The sequence below is a fragment of the Diabrotica virgifera genome, chromosome 5 (genome assembly GCF_917563875.1).
Source record: "Diabrotica virgifera virgifera chromosome 5, PGI_DIABVI_V3a".
NCBI lineage: Eukaryota > Metazoa > Arthropoda > Insecta > Coleoptera > Chrysomelidae > Diabrotica > Diabrotica virgifera.
In genome coordinates, this window is record NC_065447.1 from 169,632,211 (window position 1) to 169,654,382 (window position 22,172).

At 32.1% G+C, this 22,172-nt stretch overlaps 1 protein-coding gene across 1 annotated transcript; it reads right to left on the minus strand.

The window, feature by feature from the left end:
- Nucleotides 1-1,945: 1,945 nt before the first annotated feature.
- On the minus strand, nt 1,946-21,908 carry LOC114330657 (stress-associated endoplasmic reticulum protein 2). The gene is made up of 2 exons (XM_028280063.2): nt 21,654-21,908; nt 1,946-2,107 (listed from the first exon to the last, which is right to left on the minus strand). Exons 1-2 carry the CDS (start codon nt 21,735-21,737, stop codon nt 1,997-1,999), a joined length of 195 nt encoding a protein of 64 aa, XP_028135864.1. The 5' UTR covers nt 21,738-21,908; the 3' UTR covers nt 1,946-1,996.
- Nucleotides 21,909-22,172: the final 264 nt, after the last annotated feature.

The following is a 22,172-nucleotide window of genomic DNA, read 5'->3' on the forward strand; positions in this document are numbered from 1 at the left end:
GCATCTCGATTAAAACTGGCTTATCGAAAAAATACTAAGAGGCAAAAAAGTTTTAAAAACGTTGTGTTTAACTAATGGTACCACAATAATGAATTAATTGGAACGTACACAAAAGTTTGGGGGGTTTAAGGGAACAAAATCCCCATAAATTTTTTATGGGGTGGACAAATTTCACTATAATTTTGTTTTAAGATGTTCCTGACATAAGAATTATACATGTCCATTTTCAATAAAAAATCTCTAATAGTTTTCGATATATTGAAAAAAATCGATTTTCATTTTGTAACTTCAAAGGGCTGTAACTTTTTTTGTGAGCACATTTGTACTAAGGTAAGTTAGGTTCAATCAAACTATTTTTGACCCCAGAATGTGTGGTATAATTTATGACCATTCTTTTCGGGACACCCTGTATAACCGAGTTACAGAGTGTTTTATCGATTTTGCCCATTTCTTTCTGGAGCCATAACTTTAGAACCACCTTGTATATTTTTTTGGTATTTGGTACACATATGTCACGTTTAGAACATAAACCACCCAACTACTAATCACAAGAAAAATCCAAATCCGGATGAAACAAAATTATAAATCCATTGTGACCTTGAAACAACATCCTGTACAATATTGAAATTTTCAAAACCCGTTTGCAAATTTGAAAAGAGCTTTAATGGAGCTTCCATTTTTTGCGCACACAATTCAATGGCTTTAATTTTGAAATTATGTCGAAATTTTTAAGAACTCGAACTTTCAAAACAAAAATTTCGATATAATTTCAAAATTAATGTCATTAAATTGTCTGCGCAAAAAATTGAACCGAGCAATTAAACTTAGTTTTTGTGCTCTTTTCAAACTTGCAGACGATTTTGAAAATTTGAATATACAGGGTGCTGTTTCAAGGTCACTATTTTAAAAAAAATTTTGTTAATCCGGACCTGAATTTTTCTTGTGATTAATAAATGGGTCGTTGCAATGTAGTAAATAAGTATTGATTATTTTTAAAATGAGTATTAATTTGTTCTTTAACTTTAATAATTTATTATTAACAGTTAATAATACTCAGAGTTCTTAAAAATTTCAATATAATTTAAAATCAAGTCATTAAATTGTCTGCCTCACTCCAAAACACGCCTCAAACACATCGGCACACTATCAAATAATTTGAAAAAACACGTGAAATTTGACAAATAGTTTGATTACAGGGCCCTTTAGTTAGCCTTCGGGCCGCAGGTCGAGTATCACTGGTCTAGATAATAATTTATTTAAAAACTTTTCAAGAACGTCAAATAAAAAGAAACTGGAATATCACTGGTTTAGCACCGGAACTACCACTTTTCTCTGTCTTTTTTAGATTCCCACAACTCTGGGCGTAAATGTATTTCGTTAATAAAATCTATAATCCTCGCATTGGACCAATTATTAATTAATAATTAAATAAATAATCAAAACAAAATTGCAAGTTTTTCGCTCGGCAAGCGATCGACCGGCAATTATTGTAAAACAATACTGGCGATACTAAAAAATAAAAATGTGTGGCTATTACCGGCTATATGGCCGATACATACCAAAAACATTCCCATATAATGCATAGTCTGGCCGTCAGTGTTATACCAATATTGCCAGCGCTAGTGTTGTAGTCACATTTTACAGTAAAAATATTGCTCGTTTAGAGGCACCTTTAGTAGCTTTAGTACCCAATAAAACAAAGTATTTTCTGTTTTGAAAATTATTTTATATTGAAAAAATAGACTCAGTTACATAAATGCAAATGAACTAACATTGGAATGGTAAAAAATCTCAAAAAAGTACCTACAATTATAAAATTGAGTTGTCAAATGCAAATAACTGTATATTATTTCTAAAGCCTTTAGAAGACTTTAACGTATGAGAATTATATACATATAATTTATATTTAAAGGATTGCACAATACGAAATAAACGGAAATATATCAAAAATCCAAATTAAACATATATTTTTAAATAAAATATAAGATTTACAAGATTAAGCCATGCGGATTGATTGGATGATTTGGAAAACGGCGGATCCACATACTACAAACACAAAAAGTGCCAATAGCCATGGTCCTACAGGTGATGATTCTTGACTTTGTTTCTGGAAAAGAAAACAATATGAATTAATATAAAACATAAAACAATATAAGTAAACAATAATCATCTATGAGAATTGCTAAACCAAGAGCCAACGAATTAACTTTTTGAGCTAAAAACAGGTAATAATGCAGTTACTGAAGGTGGATATGAACCATTACCTCCATGGGCGCCCATACCCATGGGCAGGGGGGGAGCGTGCCCCCCTAGCTTTTCGGGTGCTTTAAACTATATATGGTTATCCAAAGTATACAAAATATAATATGCAACATTTTCACGTCTGGCCCCCCCCTGAAAATTTTTATATGGGCGCCGGTGATTACCTTTGATTTCGTTGAACCTCCATCGATTTGCATGAAAATTGGTCAGTGGTTAGAGGATATCTCAAGAAACAAAGGTGACATGGTGCCAACTTGCGCTTTTACCCTGGGGATGTATGCCACCCCTTCTCGGGGTGAAAATTATTTTATTAAGAATAACCCCATAATTCGATAGAGGGACAAATTCTAAGCAAAATTTATTATATACATTACTTAATCAGTAGACCCATTTGTACCTTTCATTGTTGGGGCGTTTATAATACAATTCATTAAATTACAATATTTTACAATCTTCTGAGGTGTCCTAGCTCTAAACGAACTCTCTCCATTCCTTCCTATTGGATGCCATCTGTGTTGCTTCCTGCCAAGTCTTACCCTTACTCTGCAGTATCTGCGATATGTCACTGTTCCATTCTTTAATGGGTCTTCCTCTTCTGTTCTTCCCTATTGGTTTGGAGTCCCACACTCTTTTTACTTGTCTATTATTGTCCACCCGGGTTAGATGTCCGAACCATGCCAATTTTTTCTCCTTGATTGAGTCGAGTATAGGTTTGAATTTATTATATAAAGTTATGAAAATAAATCACAGTTTTTTGAGTTATTAAAGATCAAAGATTTTGATTTTTCGTGAGAAAAATGCATGTTTTGAATCGATTTTTCACAAATATCTCAAAAACTATAAGTTTTTACAAAAAAGATATTATAACCAAAATTGAAGCTAATAAAAAATTAAAAAACGAAATAAACTCCTTACTAGAAAAACCTTTTAGTGTTAACTTAAAGTAAGGTATAGTTAAATTAATGTATATTTTTTTCGACGAGTACCCAAATCTAAGTACAGTAGAGCGTCGATAATCCGAACTAATTGGTACAGGGGTAGTTCGGATTATCAAATTGTTCGGATTATCGAACAAATGTTCAAAATACATACAAAGCTCATAAACATAGTAAGAACATATGTACATACGTTTTAGTTACAAGGAATAAAACACCTGCATAATAAACAAATATGTATATTGTAAATTGGATGTATTTCTGCATAAACAAAACAAAAATCCGCGGTCATATTTTGCCCATATTGTCATATTAAATCCAAAAATTCGGTCCGCGATCATATTTTTTAATTTTGTCATTTTTTCGTTCGGATTACCAGGGTTCGGATTATCGACGCTCTACTGTATTCAAGCTTAAACAACGGGAAAATTATGCATTTTATACCATAAACTTATTAAACATTTGACAAAGTTCTTAGAAATATCTATCAAATGAGCACCCGAACGAGTCGATTGCTCCAAATTTATACTCCAAAATTTTTTCAAAAATTTATCTTTTAAAAATTTTTCCATTCACCTCAAAACCATTTGAAAGTTAATTCCAAGGGCTATTAAACCACGCTAAATCTAATCTTTTAAACCCCTTACTTTTTTAAAAATAAAAGGTTAAATGGCCCCGGTTACATGGTTTTCGCAGCAAAATTTAAGCTTTCAACGTTTCTATCTCGGTTACTTTTTACTTTTATTTGATAGATATTCTGAAGTATGTACTTTGAAAAGTATTTATAAGGTATATTTTATAAAATGCATCATATTACCCATAACTCACTTTGAATTAACATTAGTTTAGTTCTTTAAGTGAGGTGTATGTATTCATTTTTTATTGTCTTCAATTTTGACAATAATAACGTTTTTGTAAAAGATTGCAGTTTTTGAGTTATACGTGAAAAATAGCTTTAAAACAAGCATTTTTTACGAAAAAATAAAATGTTTGATCATAAATTTTGCTGAGAATGTATTCCTCTATCGATTTATGGTATTATTTTTAATAAAATAATTTTCACCCCCTAGAAGGGGTTGCATCCGCCCCAGGGTAAAAGCGCAAGTTCACATCATGTCACCTTTGTCCCTTGTGGTATTCTCTAACTACTTTCCAATTTTCATGAAAATCGATGAAGGTTCAACGAAATCGGAGGTGAAAACCTTCAGTGACTGTACTAGTAAAGGACGGCGCGCATTGAATCGGCTCAGACCAGTCGGCTCGGAACGGTACGATTAGGGCGCTTCCAAGGTGCACGCTGGTTTTCAGAGTCAGCGCCGAGTCCGTGTTCAAATAACCCTTTTATTCAGTTGTCAACTCGCCGGTGCACTTTGGACAGGCCCGTTTAAATACGAAGGATTATTCGAACACGGACTCGGCGCTGACTCCGAAAACCAGCGTGCACCTTGGACTGCCCTTTCGGCAAAGTGTATCGCGCACTGACACTCTCCTCGGCAGTTTCGTTCGTATCAGCAACCGTTTGATATATATGTTATAGTCAAAGCCCGAATTTCAGTCACTCCTAGGTTTGACTAGGCAATCCTCAGGTCTGACTGACGGTCTTAGTCAAAGCCCGAAATAAATTACAGTTTCGGCCTTTGACTAGTCAAACCTAGGAGAGACTAAGTTGGTCAGGCAAAGGTCGAAATTTAATTTTATGAAATCGGGGTTTGACTAGTCGAACCCCGATCAGCTATTAAAATGTCGTAATTTGTTAGATTAGGTTTAATAAAAGGTCATTTTTTAATTTTATTGTTTATTATTTTTATATTGTCGTAATTAAAATAAATAAATTAGTAGATAGAAGGCATTATATTTAATTTCGATTCAGAGATCATTACCATCTTTCTATGGACCATTTCGAACTCTTTTGTTCTCATCAGGAAAGCAACTGTAATGATGCTCTCAACTTTAATAGAGCATCATTACAGTTGCTTTCCTGATGAGAACAAAAGAGTTCGCAATGGTCCATAGAAAGATGATAATTATCTCTGAATCGAAATTAAATATAATGCCTTTTATCTACCCACGGTTTTACTCACGTATCGAGTACTAGGAAGCAGATTTGTTGATCTTTACCTCGGTGAATTGATATGTTGTGGAGTGCAACTATGTAGACTCCCCATGTCTATACATTCATCACCCTTCTCCTTTCAATTTTTAGAAGTATGGGAATAGGTATAAGAGAGAATCTGTTTCCCAACTAAGAAATCCAAAGATTTTATTATTTTTAAACCTTTATTTGTTTGAAAATGGAGTCTTTTGGGTTTCGACATTTTGTTAAATAAATTAGTGTTTAGTCTCACATCTTGAGGCATTATGGCATTTAGTTTTTCTTAAATATCCCCAGAACACTTCTATTTAGAAAGACGAAAACTGGTACGCTTATTTATCTTCTAGAGATAAATCGATTCCATCAATAATTACGAATTTCTAGTACCAGTCATAGGCGTCCGTTTTGAGTAGGGGAACGGTTATTTTATCGCATAATTTTTTTGTCTTTAACTTCTAAGCATTTTTGACACGGACTATTAAATTATGAGACATTCTAATGCTAAAATGTATCTTACTTTAAGTCTATAAAATGCACCGTTTTCTAGAAAAATCGATTTGAAAATTTTTAGTTTTTTGAATTTGAAAACAATTTTCAGTAGTTGAATTGCACGAGAGCTCTAAAATTATCAACGTGTTTCCCGAGTGACACTTTGACAGTTTTATGTCAAAAATTATGTCAAGGTGGCACAAGTCGATAATAATTTTAGAGATCGAGGGTAATTCGCTGAGGTTATTTCATGAATAAAACTGTATTTTTAAATAATTTTAACTAATATTTTATTGATATCTTCACCCGAATATTTGCTAAACGTGTTTCTTGGTGTTCTCTGTGACAAGTTGTAAAACATTAATTGTCATTAATGTCACTGAATGTTCATTTTTGCATAGTACCGAAGGGCATCAGACGTAATGCTTGACAACGGGATATTATCAAAAATTATCGGGTATAATATCACAAGAGTGTGTATCACAGTGTCAAAACTAGGAAACTGGTTGCCATTAAATAGAAACAATCTACTTAAAAAAAATTATATCGGTAATTTTCTACAGTAGATAATTCTCAGTATAATTTTAATCTGATTGGACAGAATTAAACACGCGATCAAATATCTTACTATACGATTGGAAGTTAAAATCATTAAAAAATAATCACTTTAATTTTTATTTTTGTAGCTTTCTATTGGTGAGAATCTCCTATGAGTGAAATAATCAAAAAACACGGTGTATTTTACCGACTTAAAGCAAAAGTAGCTATTAGTACTAGAATACCACATAATTTAATCATCAAGTATCAAAAATGCTTAAAAATTAGAGACAAAAAGTTATGCGATAAAATAACCGTCGACCTACCCAAAACGAACGCATATGACCTGTACTAAAATTTTGGAAAACACGTACCAATTTTCGTTTTTGTAAATAGTTTTTTTTGTTTTTCAAATTAAAAAAAAAACGAAAAATTTTCAAATTGACTTTTCTAGAAACGGTGCATTCTACCGACTTAGAGCAAAAGTACCTTTTAATACTATAATACCTCACAATTTAATAATCCAGTGTCAAAAGTGCTTAGAAGTCAATGACAAAAAAGTTATGCGATTAAATATCCGTTGCCCTACCCAAAACAGACTCGATTTATCTCTGGGAGATCCGTACCAGTTTTCGTTTCTCTAAATAGAAGTGTTCTGGAGATACTTAAGAAAAACTAAATGTCATAATGCCTCAACATGTGAGAATCAACACTAATTTTTTTTATTTTAGTTACGACAATATAAAAATAATAAACGTTAAAATTAAAAAATGGAGTTTTATTAAACCTAATCTAACAAATTACGACATTTTAATAGCTGATCGAGTCAAACCCCGATTTCATAAAATTAAATTTCGACCTTTGCCTGACCCGCTTAGTCTCTCCTAGGTTTGACTAGTCAAAGGCCGAAACTGTAATTTATTTCGGGCTTTGACTAAGACCGTCAGTCAGACCTGAGGATTGCCTAGTCAAACCTAGGAGTGCCTGAAATTCGGGCTTTGACTATAACATATAGACTTAAATACTTAAGGAGTAGTTAATCGAAAACATCTACTTCCATAATCGAATACAGGCAAAGATAAATGGAAAACCAACACAGTTTATACCAGCACAAAGCGGAGTGAGACAAGGTGACTCGTTAAGCTCACTGCTCTAATATAATAATGGACGAAATAATACAAGCAGTACGTAAAGGTCATGGTTATAGATTGGGGAACAAAGAAATCCAAATATTATGTTATGCAGGACAGAAGACGATCTCCAAAGATTAACACAGCTCACAACAGCCAAGAAATACAATATGATATCAGCAGAAAAAAACAAATGTAGGACAACATCTAAATACTCACTACGATGTAAAATAGAAATGTATGGGAAAATAATAAAGCAGGAAGCAAGGTTTAGATACCTGGGAATAGATCTAACTAGTTACGGAGATGTTGAAGAAGTACGACAACAAAGCTTAAAAGCAAGTAAAGCGCCGGGATCTGTTATTGACACAATCTGGAAGAACAAACGCCTAAGACAAAGAATACTCCATCCAACGGATGGATGGAGTATTCTTTGTCTAAGACAAGACAAGACACAAAAACTAGAATCTATAAAGCAGCAGTTAGACCTATATTGACATACACGGCGGAGACAAGACCTGACACATCTAAAACGAGACGACTACTAAAAGCAACAGATATGAAAATACTTCGACGAATATCAGGGAAAAGGCTGTTGGATAGGGAGAGAAGCGAAAACATAAGAGCATGCAATGTAGAAGACATAAATAGATGGGTGATAAAATGGAAAGAGGAGTGGAACGAACACATTAGTAGAATGGCAGAGGATAGGATAGTATGAATAGCACGAGATAAGTCACCAAATGGACGAAGAAGTATTGGCAGACTAAGAAAAAGATGGTAAGATAATTTAAACAATTTAGAAGGCTAATATTAAAGAAGAAACAGGCTTTAAAGCCTGCATACAAGAAAGAAAAAGAAGAGTAGTTAATCGAAATGAATTAAATATGCAAAACCTTAAGGCGGTGTAAAAAAAATTGGGATACATATTTTTCAATTATATTTTAAAGTGCGTATAATCTTTTTAATTAAGATTCTTAGGAAATTGTAACGTTAGCAATTAGGCTAAAAGTTTTGGAGTAAATGATACCGGAAAATACCAAACCATACTACCGGAGTTTCACTTAAAATATTTACCTTCAAAAATACATGTCAGCATCAGCAATCCTCATGAGATTCTAAGAAACATATGACGTATTTGCACTAAAAATAAAATAAGAAAAGATACCTGGATAGGAGTACCTAGCTTGTTTACAAAAAACCTGTTCTCTGCTTAGGAATTTGCATTCGTGAGTACATAAAAAATATTTTTTTGTATTTTTATTTTGATCGTTAGCAAATAAATTTTCCATGTAGAGACGAAAGGTGCCCCTTGCAAAAAATGAGAATGAGATGCATTAAACTAAAATTTTATAGATTTATGGAATAAATCATAATAATACAACACATATACTTATTTGCAGCATTGAAGAGATTAACAACAAACTTAATACAGTGCACTGGAATAAGTGTTACCCACTCTTATTAACTTATTTATTTTTAACACATAAGCAAAACGCTCGGACAGGTCGATTTTTAAAAGAGTCATAGTATATTATAGCATCAATGTTTCGAACTTTACGTGATCCCTCTTCAGGTGACAGGCATAACTTTGATTTTTTTAAATGGGAAAATACATCATGTGATAATTCATTTAAAAGCTTTTGAAATACTGATTACAAAAATGTATAATACTTTAATCATTTTTGAGAGCGTGGGCGCAAAATTTCGGTCGAATTCTTTTTAAATATATTCATTTTTTTCGAATCCTGAGAAAACTAATAAGTATTTTTGAAAAATTTTAAACGCAGAATGAAATATTACAGTAATATCGAGGGTCGAAAGTCCCTGAGAATTATTTTAATAAGTCAAAGGGGCGAAAAAAAATTTAGTCTGATTTTTAATTTCAAATATATCATTCAAAAGAAACTGTTTATTCTAACGGACTTTTAGCCTTCGGTAATAATGTATTTTTTCATTCTGCGTTTACATTTTTCAAAAATACTTATTAGTTTTCTCAGGATTCGAAAAAAATTAATGCGTTTAAGAAGTATTCGACATAAATTTTGCGCCTACGTTCTTAAAAAGGATTAAAGTATTATACATTTTTGTAATCAGTATTTCAAAATCTTTTAAATGAGGTGTCACATGATGTACTTTCCTAAAAAAATCAAAGTTGTGCCTGTCACCTCAAGAGAAATCGCGTAAAGTTCGAAACATTGATGCTATAATACACTATGTATGATTATTTTAAAAGTCAACCTGTTCGAGCGTTTTGCTTACGTGCTAAAAATAAAATGTGCTAAAAATAAATAAGTTAATAAGGGGGGGTAACACTTATTTCAGCGCACTGTATATTTTATTTTCCACCTACCTCTACCGAAACTATACTTTTCCGAACCTGATTGTAGGGAGCAAAATTGTACTTTTCCTCCCTAGGGAGGAAAAGTAAAAGTGACGTCATGGTATTTCATTCATGAAATATAACTTATTGATGCCCTGTACAATATCTAGTTTCTATTACGTAAGTATCTATACATTTTAACGTTTATTTTGCAGAACCCTGTATTTTGCAGAATGGTAAAAAACAGTAAATTGTTATTGTGATTTAACAATGTTTACATTAATAATTTGACTTATATTTGACAGTTATATTGTACCTACTTGTTAGTTTTAGTTCTAATAAATGTTGTTGGTTAGTTACATAAATAAATTAAATAAATGTGGAAAAATGACTAGTTATTTGAGGAAGGTGGAAAAACCATATTATGTATAACATGGGAGTAAAGTGCATTTTCCTCCCTTGAATGATTCCTGCCCTCCGCTACATTCTCGGGAGGAAAAGTAGATATATCACGGACCATAGACTGTCATGTAATTTTAAGTGACTTAAGGGTATTAAAAATTAAAAAGTTATCGTGTCAGTCATACATGACCGACATGGCGCCCCAAGAAAAAACATTGTGTGGCGCCCCATGAAAGTTTTTGAGAAAGGCGTATGGCAGGCAATGTGTTAATATTTCTTCTCCCTTTTTTTGGAATGCGATTATGTAATCATTTACCCAATACATGTAAGGTTATGCTCGTCTTGCCCAAGGTAATGCACTACCAGGAATCAACTTCCGCTTTACAGATAGATAATTTGAGTGATCGAAGATAAGTGGTCTTTTAATCTTGGTTCTATGATTGCCAACAACAACTTCCTTAAAGATAAGAAGCTTACTCAGAATACTAAACTGAAAATTTACAGAGCAGTAATTAGACCAGTAATATGGTGCTGAAGTAATGTGTCTGACACAGAAAGAGAAAGAAAGATTAAGGATCCTAGAGAGGAAAATAATTCGGAGGATAACAGGCCCACTAAACTTAGCTAATAATGAATTTAGCAAACTCATGAACCACGAAGTAAGAGAACTTCTGAAAAGAGAAGACATCGTCAGATTTTTCAATGCACAAAGACTCAGATGGATGGGACATATAGAAAGAAGAAATCCAGAAGCCGTTATCAAGAAAATTACCAAATGGAGACCTGTATCAGGCAGACCACGAGGAAGACAAGACCCAAAACCAGATAGGAGAACCAGATACACGAGGACCTTAAGAAGATGGGAGTTACAGAATGGGTCACCACAAGGAAAAACAGGAACGAATGGAGAAAAATTGTAGAAGATGCCAAGTCACACAACCAATTGTACAAGAAAAATGTCAATGCGAATTGATTCACCACGACAAATGAATCAGAAGAGCCCAAAGAGGGCGGCAATCACTCCGCTAGGAGTGTACATGCCATGATGATGATGATGATGATGATGATGATGATGATGATGATGATGTTTGTCAAGCAAATAGTTCATTTTCCAACTATTTCTTTTCTCGTATTTATTAACCATTGAAAAGAAAATTAGTTCACAAATGTAGAAAGGAACTAATAATTGCAGTTTCCCTTGCCAATTCAGAATATTCTTCTTTTCTCTTCATCCAGAAGACATGGCAGAAGGCATGCTTAAAATTCCATTTTAAACATAGTATAAACAGCCAAATCTATAAGATTTTTTTTTATGTTTATGTGTCTGGCCAATAATTAGAAAGACTTGTTTGTGATTGGTTGCAGATTCATAGTCATAAATTTCTTATTTCTTTATAAGTACATACATACTACAATATTATTTTTATAGATACATAGGTACATTGTGTTGCTTTTTTTTATTTTGTTTATTTAATTATTTTCCTGTTTTCAACGAAAACATTTCGTTTATAAATTCGCAAAAGTGTGTGTTATTGCGTTGCCGCTCCTGCAATACACATATCAGATTTATCGATGGATTCTTATGTAGTTTTTTCTTCTGAATCCAAATCTGAAAACGGCATTTCGATATTTCCAACCGTTTTCGAGATAACCAACCTCAAAGTCTACAATGTGACGTCACAATCGTTTTATTTTCTTCCGACACACTACACGTCCAGCTGAAATCGTTGCTATTAAGTAGGCTAGTTTTTTAATTTAGATTTGTTAAGGTTATTTACATTTGAGTTTGACACTTCGTGAAAAACTAAATTTTAAATTAAGTATTAATAAAACATCAATGACATTTGATAGTGAATTTAATTATTATATAAAATAAATAAGATGTTCAAAAATACAATTTGAGTATATTTTAAAAGCAATAATTTATTAACAGCCTCAAAAAGGTTTATACGAATATACGACCTCCCCTTTATGATAAATGGACTGTTCCATTGGCTATGAAATTAAAATATAGTCGGTTCACTAAACTCGACACGAATTTTGCCAAAATTGGCAAAATTACTAATTACTTAGTAATTATTAACTAATTAGTAATCATTTTTTTTGGCAAATTGGCAGAATTATTGACTGAAATCACTAGCCAGTTGTGTCTGAGTTTAGCGAACCGACAGTATATGAAATAATATTGTTTGGTATAAAAAATTATGGTCTGATATGTGCAATTACATCGTTCTAACGGAAAAAAAATTAAAGATTTTTCTCAAATTATGGATACCAATAACATTTTCATTTATAACTCTTTGATTTTTAATTTGGCGAAGGAAAGTTATTCTTCATAAAAAGCTCTTCATGTTCTAAGATTTATGATGCAACCATCATATATAAAATTTCATTAATTTTATACGAGGTACATAAAAAATATTAATTTCGATCAAGAGTAAACTACCTTTATAGTTCATAACATTTAAATTAGAATGATATAATTGCACATTAAAACATAATTATTAATTCTAAACTACTTTTCATAATATCGATTTTCCATATTATGAATTAAAATACGTAAATAAACAAAGTTTTCGTTATGATAATGCTCGCATTTTCAGCTTGTTTTATTATATATTCTAATTTGTGGTAAACACTTTTTTACTTCTTTTTTTTGTTTCTGTTTTTTTTTTATTTTTTTTTATTATTATTTTATCATGTGTTCTTTTTTTAAATGTTATTTTTTTTCTTTTTAATTTTTCCAAACCACAAACAAATTAAACCTAGTTAATGCATATATATTAAGTTTACAACTTGTATTTACATAATTTAACATGTTTATAAATGAGATGAAGAATTTCCATATCATTTGTAAATATTAAAGTTTTAAGGTTTATTGGGAAACAACATTTAAAATTTTTTAATTCCTTATAAAGGTCGTTTATGTTATTTATGCGTAATTAATTATTATGTTATTTTATTTTTTTTTTTCTTATTCATTGTAAGAATAGCCGGTTGAACTGATTGACCTAAAAGAGGATTTAGTATCCATCTATGCCTGCTGTTAACTTGGGTGTTCAGTTCTGGAAAGTAATTTAATAGTGACTCCTCAAATTTTGCAAGCTTTCTACTATACCAGGAATGTACTAACCTACCAGCATCCAATTGGTCAATTTCAATATCTTCAACAATCCCCTGAATGCAAGGAAAGACTCATAGACAACAACAAAATGATATCAAGAAAACAAAACCCACTTGATTTTATCCTACAAATGATTCTTAAGATGCGTTTACAAGGCTTTACCTTTCAGTTTACAACTTTAAACACCTCTTCAAGCAGAGTATCCACATAATATTTGATTTGATTGATTCCAAATTTACAAGTCTGCTTCTATTGCCACTCACACCTTTACTGACATCGCTAGAATTCGTGAAGCATTTCTTCAATCCATTTCATTGTCACAAGTGCTTTCCAAAAACAGTTAGTACATACACTGACCAGAAGAGTTCACAAAAAAATACTTAACAGTACACAATCTCCAACAGATTAGTCAAACTGTAAAGTACAATATATGTCATTTTTCAAACCATTCTACTTATTTATTCTCGAATTTCACTGGCCATATCGACGATTCTACACTTAATAGTATTATCAGAATACTGATATGATTCTTAGCTTGCCTTCCTCTAGCTTAACATAATTTCCCCCACATACCAATGGCTACTGGTAACATTAGAGTCCAGCCATTTTATGCAGCTTTCCAGATTTACCAACTAGGTAAGTTGTTTTGTCAATATTACTCCTATATGAATCCTTGTATTTTGTATTGAAAAAATTCCTAACATACTGAAGTTAATGGGCATACCAGATATTTTCAATGACTGATTGTTTGGTTTGTCATAAGCGCATTGTTTCAGATCATTAGGTAATTACTTTAATTAGTTGTTGGTTTTATCAATGAATCATAAGGTGCAATTTGTGCAAAAATATGTGATTTATGCGTTAACAAATATGTGTCATTTAATTCAGTATGCCTGTGTGATTTCTAACATACATATTTGACATAGAGTAAGTATACATAAATTCAAAAATTGATCGCCAAAGCAAAGTGTGTATTGCTGATCGTTTTAAAAAAGTCGACTAACAAGGAATAATTTGAAAAATTATTCAAACTTTAATCAAAATATTAACTGTAAATAAAAAGTTTATTATTATTATAATTGATTAGGCAAGATATTGCTTTCGAATATCTTAAAATTGATTCTACAATAAATTATCTTAAGCCCAACTAATAAATTCATATTATTTAACACATAAATATTATAAATTAATGAAAACGTGTTTTAAGAGTTTTTAATTAATTTTCATATCTTATCTTTTTAAACAATACATAATTCAAGCTACTACGCACAACAATCAATTTCTGATCAACTTCTGGTGCTAAATTTAAATTGGTATATTTTTATTTGTATTTTAAATGAAATAAAAAAGTGAAAGATATGAAAGAATGGAAAAAAGTATTAAGAAATACTGAAGCACTAAGGAATAGGGAACTTCAGGGAATAATGTTGTTTTATTTAAAAATGAGATTTCTAAAATTTCACACTTCAAAAACTCGTAATAACTTAGAAATACAAATTTAAAGTCTTCTGCGTTATAAAATAGTTCAAACGACCCGTGACGTCACATAGTTTTATTATATAGTTATGATTATGGTTATATTTAGGTATATTCTTCTTCTCGTTCTTTAGTCTATTGGCCTTCACCTACTTGGGTATTTGGCCAGCTGATCGTCGAGGAATAAGGGAAAAATATTTATATTCTAATGACATTTATCATATGTCATTGTAATAATATTTACCAGTTTGTTGAGATTGGAGCTTGATACAGCTTTTAAAGGAAAGGAAAGAAGGTTTACTATGGAAAATAAAACCATTTTTTCGAATTTAAAATTTTATGTAAGTTCCCTATTGTATGGTTCTAAACTGCTGTACTTTAATAAAAATGCTTTATATTTGACGTTTTGATTTCTAGTTTGGAAATGGTTCCCAAAATACAAATTGTGGTAGTTAATACAGAAATTAAAATAATTTAAAGCAAAAACTTAACAGCTTTCACAGTCTCTTAGCAGTTTATTCTGGAGGTGTAGTTAAACTAGTTTTTCTAGAGTTGACATGTCTTTCCAGTAGGGTTCAATGGAATAGGTTTGGAATACTCACTCAACGTAAGTTTATAAATATCTCTAAACACAGCCAAGGTGTTAATGAACTAAAAAATCTCAATAATACTTCTGAGCCAGTTGTGACACATTCTTGAAAAGTTTTTGTTGAAATTTATAAGGTATACGGAATTGAAAAGATTGAATTTCATTATTCTTTTGTAAATAGAAAAATACCATGTCACCAACAAATGTTTGTGAGTTATACCACTTTTCCTCTGAAAAGCTCATATTATATCTTTGAATCGCATTTCATTCATTGGACTGAAATTGGATTGTTAAAAAATTTGATTTGCTAACTTTTCACAGTACCTATACCCACAATACTTAAAATAAATCTAAAATATTTGTAGATTCAGATACAGATTTTTTTTGGAATGTGGCAAACTTGTTTACAGAAAATTTAAGGCTGCAAAAGTCTTTCTACTTTATCTGTTCGCATCCAGACATGAAGTCAACCTGTTGAAAATACAACAATTAGTTCAAATACATTCTTGTCTTTTTGTTTTCTTTCTTGTGTATGGTGCTAATAACTTTTTGTCCAAATTGTACTCTCCTCTGTTCTTTTTCTTCTTCTTTATAGCCTTCTATCGTTATTATAATATTGTTATATATGAGAGCATAATGAGAAGTAAATAAACATTATTAATTAATTAATCGTCCACGTTTGGACATAGGTCTCTCCCAATTCCTTCCATTGGTCTCTATCCTGAGTAACATACTTCCAATTTGTTCAGGTTATTCTTTTTACATCATCAACCCATCTCATCTGTGTTCTTCCTCTTGGTGACTGATTTTTGTAAGGTCTCTAATGTTGTGTAGCCTACAAAGCTCCATTTGAGTTTGGCAATTTCTGTTGTTATATCCTCAACTTTTGTTTTTGATCATACCCAGCCATTCCTCTTTTTATGTGGCAGCAGGGCTGTCCCAACCCGGGGGTGCGAGGTACCCGGGCGTTAAGTCCAAGGGGCGCAAGCCGAACACTTGCTATGCTCAACCTTGCGCTTTTTGCCCTCAAAATTACAAATAACAAAAACATACAAGTGCACTTCCGGTACAAAGGCTATTAATGCTTACTACACCTACGACATGCCAATGAAATATGAAAACCATTTAGATTATCCAGACAATAATTTTGAAAAAGGTGACGCATATTATACACATAATTTCTGTAAAAAAATATGTAGATCTAAAAAAGACTTACACTAGAAAGTCATACAGTAGACTCTGTCAATCAAGCAGCAGTTGAATGTGAAAGAAAAAGGTGAAAGGCGGTTTTAGAAAGAATTATCGAAATAATAACATTTTTAGCACGACAAAATTTACCATTAAGAGGAACCAGTCAAAGGTTGTATGAATCGGAATACAGTAGTTTTTTTTTAATTAATAGAATGTATTTCCAATTTTGATAATACTTTATCAGAACACATTGCACGGATTCAAAGTGTTCAGTATCATATGCCTCATTACCTTGGACATAATATTCAAAATGAATTGATAAGTTTAATTGGTAAAAAAATTAAATGCACAATTGTTGATCTTTTAAAACCATCTAAATATTATTCTATAATTTTAGATTGCACACCTCATATTTCACACAAGGAACAACTTACTATTGTTGTTAGGTTCGTTTATCCTAATTCGTCAACAAAGCTTGCCAAAGTTAGAGAGCATTTTCTAGGTTTTTTACTGGTTACTGATACTATCAAACAAGAATTAGCAAATTATTTGTTAGAATTTTTAAAATTAATGCATATTGATTCAGATGATTTACGAGGCCAAGGGTATGATGATGGGGAAAATATGAGAGAAAAAAATTTTGGCCTTCAAAAAAAATTTTAGACATGAATCCTCGTGCGTTTTATGTTCCTTGTGTGGCTCACAGCCTTAATTTAGTGCTAAATGATGCCGCTAAATTCTCAATGGAAATAACAAATTTTAAATTGTTAAAGAAATTTAGGTATGTTTTTTCCGCATCAACATTACGGTGGAATGTCATAATGAATGAGATACCCACCTTTACATTAAAACCGCTTTAGCAAAGGTTAATATTGTCAGCAAAACTTTGCAAACAAGCGATATTATTATTTCGGAAGCTGTAAGATACTTGATCAAGTTAGTAAAGATTTAACCAACACCTGCACTGACACTGTGTTTGAGAAGATATTAAATGACTTGGTATCAATTGCGAAACTAAATTTTCTGAAACTGTTCATCCTTGTCCCTGAAAAAGACATTTCAATTACGTGGCTGCAGACAAGCCTCTTTTAGACCCAAAGAAAAGTTTGAAGTTAACTTCTATTATTATTTATTGGACATTCCCATTGCAAAATTAAGTGAAAGATTTGAAATGTTGAGGTTACATAACTCTAATTTTTCTTTCTTGGAAAGTAGGTAGGTAGGTATATTGAGTTGGAGAAATTCCGAAGAAAACTTAAAAAAACACAATGTTTAAATTTACAAAAAGTAACCAGCGCACGAAAATAGGTCTGATATAGATGGTGAAGATATATTCCATGATTTAGAATTGTTACCAATACTTTTTATAAATATAGACACGACTCTACTCGATAGTTAGATATAGATAGTTAGTAGATATATATAATATTCTAATAATTTACTCTCCGTTTTCCCAAATCTTTCTACATGTCTAAGGATATATTTAACACTTCCAGTAACAATAGCTGAAGGAGAAAGGGCTTTTTCTAAACTTAAATTGGATAAAAATTATCTGTGCTCCACAATGGACCTAGACAGATTAACAAACGTGGCTGTAATAAGTACAGAAAAGCAAGTAAAAATAAATATCACCGAAGCAATAAAAACTTTTGCCAACTTAAAAGTTAAAAAGTTGACTTTGATATACCTTAAAAAGTATGGTACAGTGTTGTAAGATTGATTTCTTTTGAATAGGGCTTTTCATCTATTGTCATTTGTTTCGAGCTTCTGTCATATGTTGTATAATCTGTGTATAATATTAATATACACGGATTATATGACATATGACAGAAGCTCGAAACAAATGACTGAAAAGCCCTATACTGAAACCATGTTTTTTAATACATAAAATAAATAAAGAAAACAAACATATTTAGTTTTAATTTTAGCGTACCTATAACCTATATAATCTTCTGAGAAAGGGGGCGCAAAGATGAGTCTTGCACCCCGGCACCTTATATGGTTAAGACGGCCCTGTGTGGCAGTCATATACCTAAGGTTACCATAATTTATTAAGGCCAAATCCAGACAGGGGTAGTCCAAGGGGTTGTAGAAAATGTAAAATGTGAATATGACTGTGTTGCTACCTCTATATTGTACATATTATGCGAAATGCATATTATGGCACAATTAAAAGTACAGCTGTTTCGCTACAATTTAAATTACATATACACCTGTTTTAACATACTTTAGACCTAGAAAATAATACAGAACAATATAAAAATATGTATTAACTAGGTGCTGCGCAGAATGAAATTTCCCACCATTGGGACAAGTGTTTTCCATTTTTTTAGTAAAGAAAAAAATTCGGACATTTCTCATATCTGTATGCCAATCCGGACATGTCTTTCAAATCTGGATGTATGGTAAACCTAACATTGCTCTTTCCATTGCCCTTTCTGTTGTCGCTAGTTTATTAATATTTGCTTTGGTTAGGGTCCAGGTTTGACATCCATATGTCATGATAGAGGGGCAGTCCTGGATTTGTCAATAGGCCATATAGGCCGCGGCCTATGGGCGGCAGCGTCTTAGGGGCGGCAGATTTTACAGGAAGCTCACTTAATTATAGAGAATAAAGGTCAAACAAGTTCACAGGTTGTCTCATGGTTTTTTATACTAATACGTTAAATTCTCATAGAAACTCACATATCGAAAATTATCAATCCTAGGTATTTTTACCGTTTTTATCTACATAATAATATACTAATAATATCCTTCCTTAACTATCCAACTTAACGAAGAAATTTCTTACTGGAAGAACATTTTAAAGAGGGTTGTTGCTGTTATAAAAGGATTAGCTTCTAGAGGTCTCGCTTTTAGAGGAAGTAATGAAAAGTATGGTGACCAGCATAGTGGAAATTACATTATGCTTCTGGAATTAATAGCAGAATTTGACCCATTACTAGCTAAACACATTGAAAGATATGCAAACCAAGGATCAGGAACAACTAGTTACCTATCGAAAACTGTTTGTGACGAATTTATTTCTTTAATGGCTGAAACAGTATTAATATACATTAGTAATGAGATAAAAAAAGCAAAGTACTTTTCTTTGATTGTGGACTCAACACCGGATGCAGCACATATAGATCAGCTAACGCTTGTCATTCGATATGTTTTAGATAACGGAGAACCATGTGAAAGATTTATCAAATTCTTACCTTCTGTAGGACACAAAGCTCAAGAAATGTTTGATGCCATTACTATAGAGCTAGAACAGTTAAACATTAATCTCAAAGATTGCCGTGGTCAATCTTATGATAATGCCTCCAACATGTCAGGGATTTACAATGGTTTACAAGCTAAAATTCAAGAACAAGCACCATTTGCCATGTTTGTTCCTTGTGCAGCTCATTCACTGAATTTGGTGGGAACCTCGGCCGCTGTGTCTTGTCCAGAAGCCTGCCGCTTTTTCATGTTGCTGGAGGAGGTATATACTTTCTTCGTGAAGTCAACCGAACGTTGGAAAAAACTGATAAATGAGATAGGAAGAGGAAAGAGGCTCAAGAGAGTGAATCTAACTCGTTGGTCGGCTAGAGCAGATGCCTGTAAAAGTCTAAGAGATTCTTGGGATGAAGTAGTAACAGTTTTAAAAATTATTGAAAATGACACTACAGAGAAACCCGTCCCGCGAAATGAGGCAAAAGGAATTCGCATTAAATTAGAAAAACTTGAAACTGCTTTCATGGTCGTATTTTGGAATGCTATTTTGGAGAGATTAAATAAAGTGAGTATTCAGATTCAGAGCTCATCTGTAGATGTTTTGACGGTATCTGATCTCTATGGATCTCTAGTAGAGTTTACAATAGCAGAACGAGACAACTTTGACTATTTTGAAGAAAAAGCAATTGAGATGAGCGCTCTTAAGCAATATCAAGGTGAAATAAAGAGGCAACCTAAAAGAAAAAAAATGACGGATGAAACATCGAATGAAGAACCTGAAACACCCTACGGCTCCAGAGATTTTTTCAGAGTGGACACCTTTTTGGTCATCCTTGATAGACTGAGGGCTGAAATAGAGAGAAGGCATAATGCTTACTTAAACTTTAAAGAAAAGTTTTTATTTTTAACAAAAATTACTGAATTTTCAACACAAATAGTTACCGAAAAAGCCCAGTCGCTGGTGAAATATTATACCAATGATTTAGAGGAAGATTTGGTTCAAGAATGTGTGCATTTTCACAGTTACATTTCCTCTAGTAATGTTGCAGAATGTGCAGTGAAGCCTAGATCAAACTCATTGCTCAGTCTCTCAACGTTTTTGAGGAATCACTCGCTGTCTAATGTTTACCCTAACTTAGATATAGTTCTCCGCATCACACTTTCGACTCCGGCTACGAATTGCTCTGGGGAAAGAAGTTTTTCCTGTTTAAAACGAGTAAAAAATTATCAAAGGTCTTCATTGTCTCAAGAAAAAATGAATTCTTTGGCTCTTCTCTACATAGAAGCAGAGATAATGAACACTATAAACTATGATGATATTATAAATGATTTTGCTATTAAAAAGTCCCGTAAAAAATTGTAATTATTGTTTCCTTAAGCCCTTCCTAATGACTAATTCATTATTTTGATCAACCTTAGTTCGTTTCTTACTACATATGGAAAATTATTATTTTAGTAAGGTACATGGGGCGGCGCAAATAAAGTGGCCTACACTCGTAAACAATATAAATCCGGCACTGTAGAGGGGTCTTTTTTGTTAAATATCAATATTCAACTCCTGTAGCATACAATATACATATTCCTGAATTTGATGATATACTTTCAGATTTGTTTAAATTGATTTCTTCAAATAAGTATGTTTTCGGGGTCCACAAATTTATGTCCAAAACCAACAGTCTAATCTAATATTTCACATTAAGAGAAAACAAAAACATAAAAACGTGTTCCATATGTTTAGCCAAAATACCCCTAAATTACAATAAAAATTCTCAAACATATTTGTAAATAAGTAAAAAAGACGGTGGTTAACCGTTTTCTATATAAAATACTTTTAATTAGTGTAAATAACAGTAAAAATAAACGACTATTAGTCTATTAACAATATGGCAAATATACACTTACTGTTGATTTTGGTACATTTCCTCTCAAAGTGACATTCTTCATGGCTTTCTCGTTAGCCAGACGCATTCTTTGTTTAGGAGCCATTTTTTAAATACTATTTATAGTAAATTCCGCAAAGGAACAAAAAGAAAATGAGGCTTTTCGGTCTCACGTCTTCCTCCTTTCAATTGCAAACGTAGAGTGGTTTTGATTTGAAATACAAGAAAATAATCAACATTTGATGACAACGACACGAATTTTGACAGAAATATGACAACACATCCTTCTAGAATGGATGACGTCTTATCTTCTTCTTATTTAGACACGTATTTTTCTCCCAGATTTTATTCAACCAATTTAGCAAATAAAAAAAAGGTAACAAATAACATTTTAGAAGTTGATGCGGTTAATTATAAATAATAAGAATAAGAAATATATTGATAAATTTTTATATAGGTGCATGACATGATATTACATATTTCAAAATTTGAGAATGAAAAAAGGGCGTCCTTTTTGTATTATATGGAAAGTACCGAAATT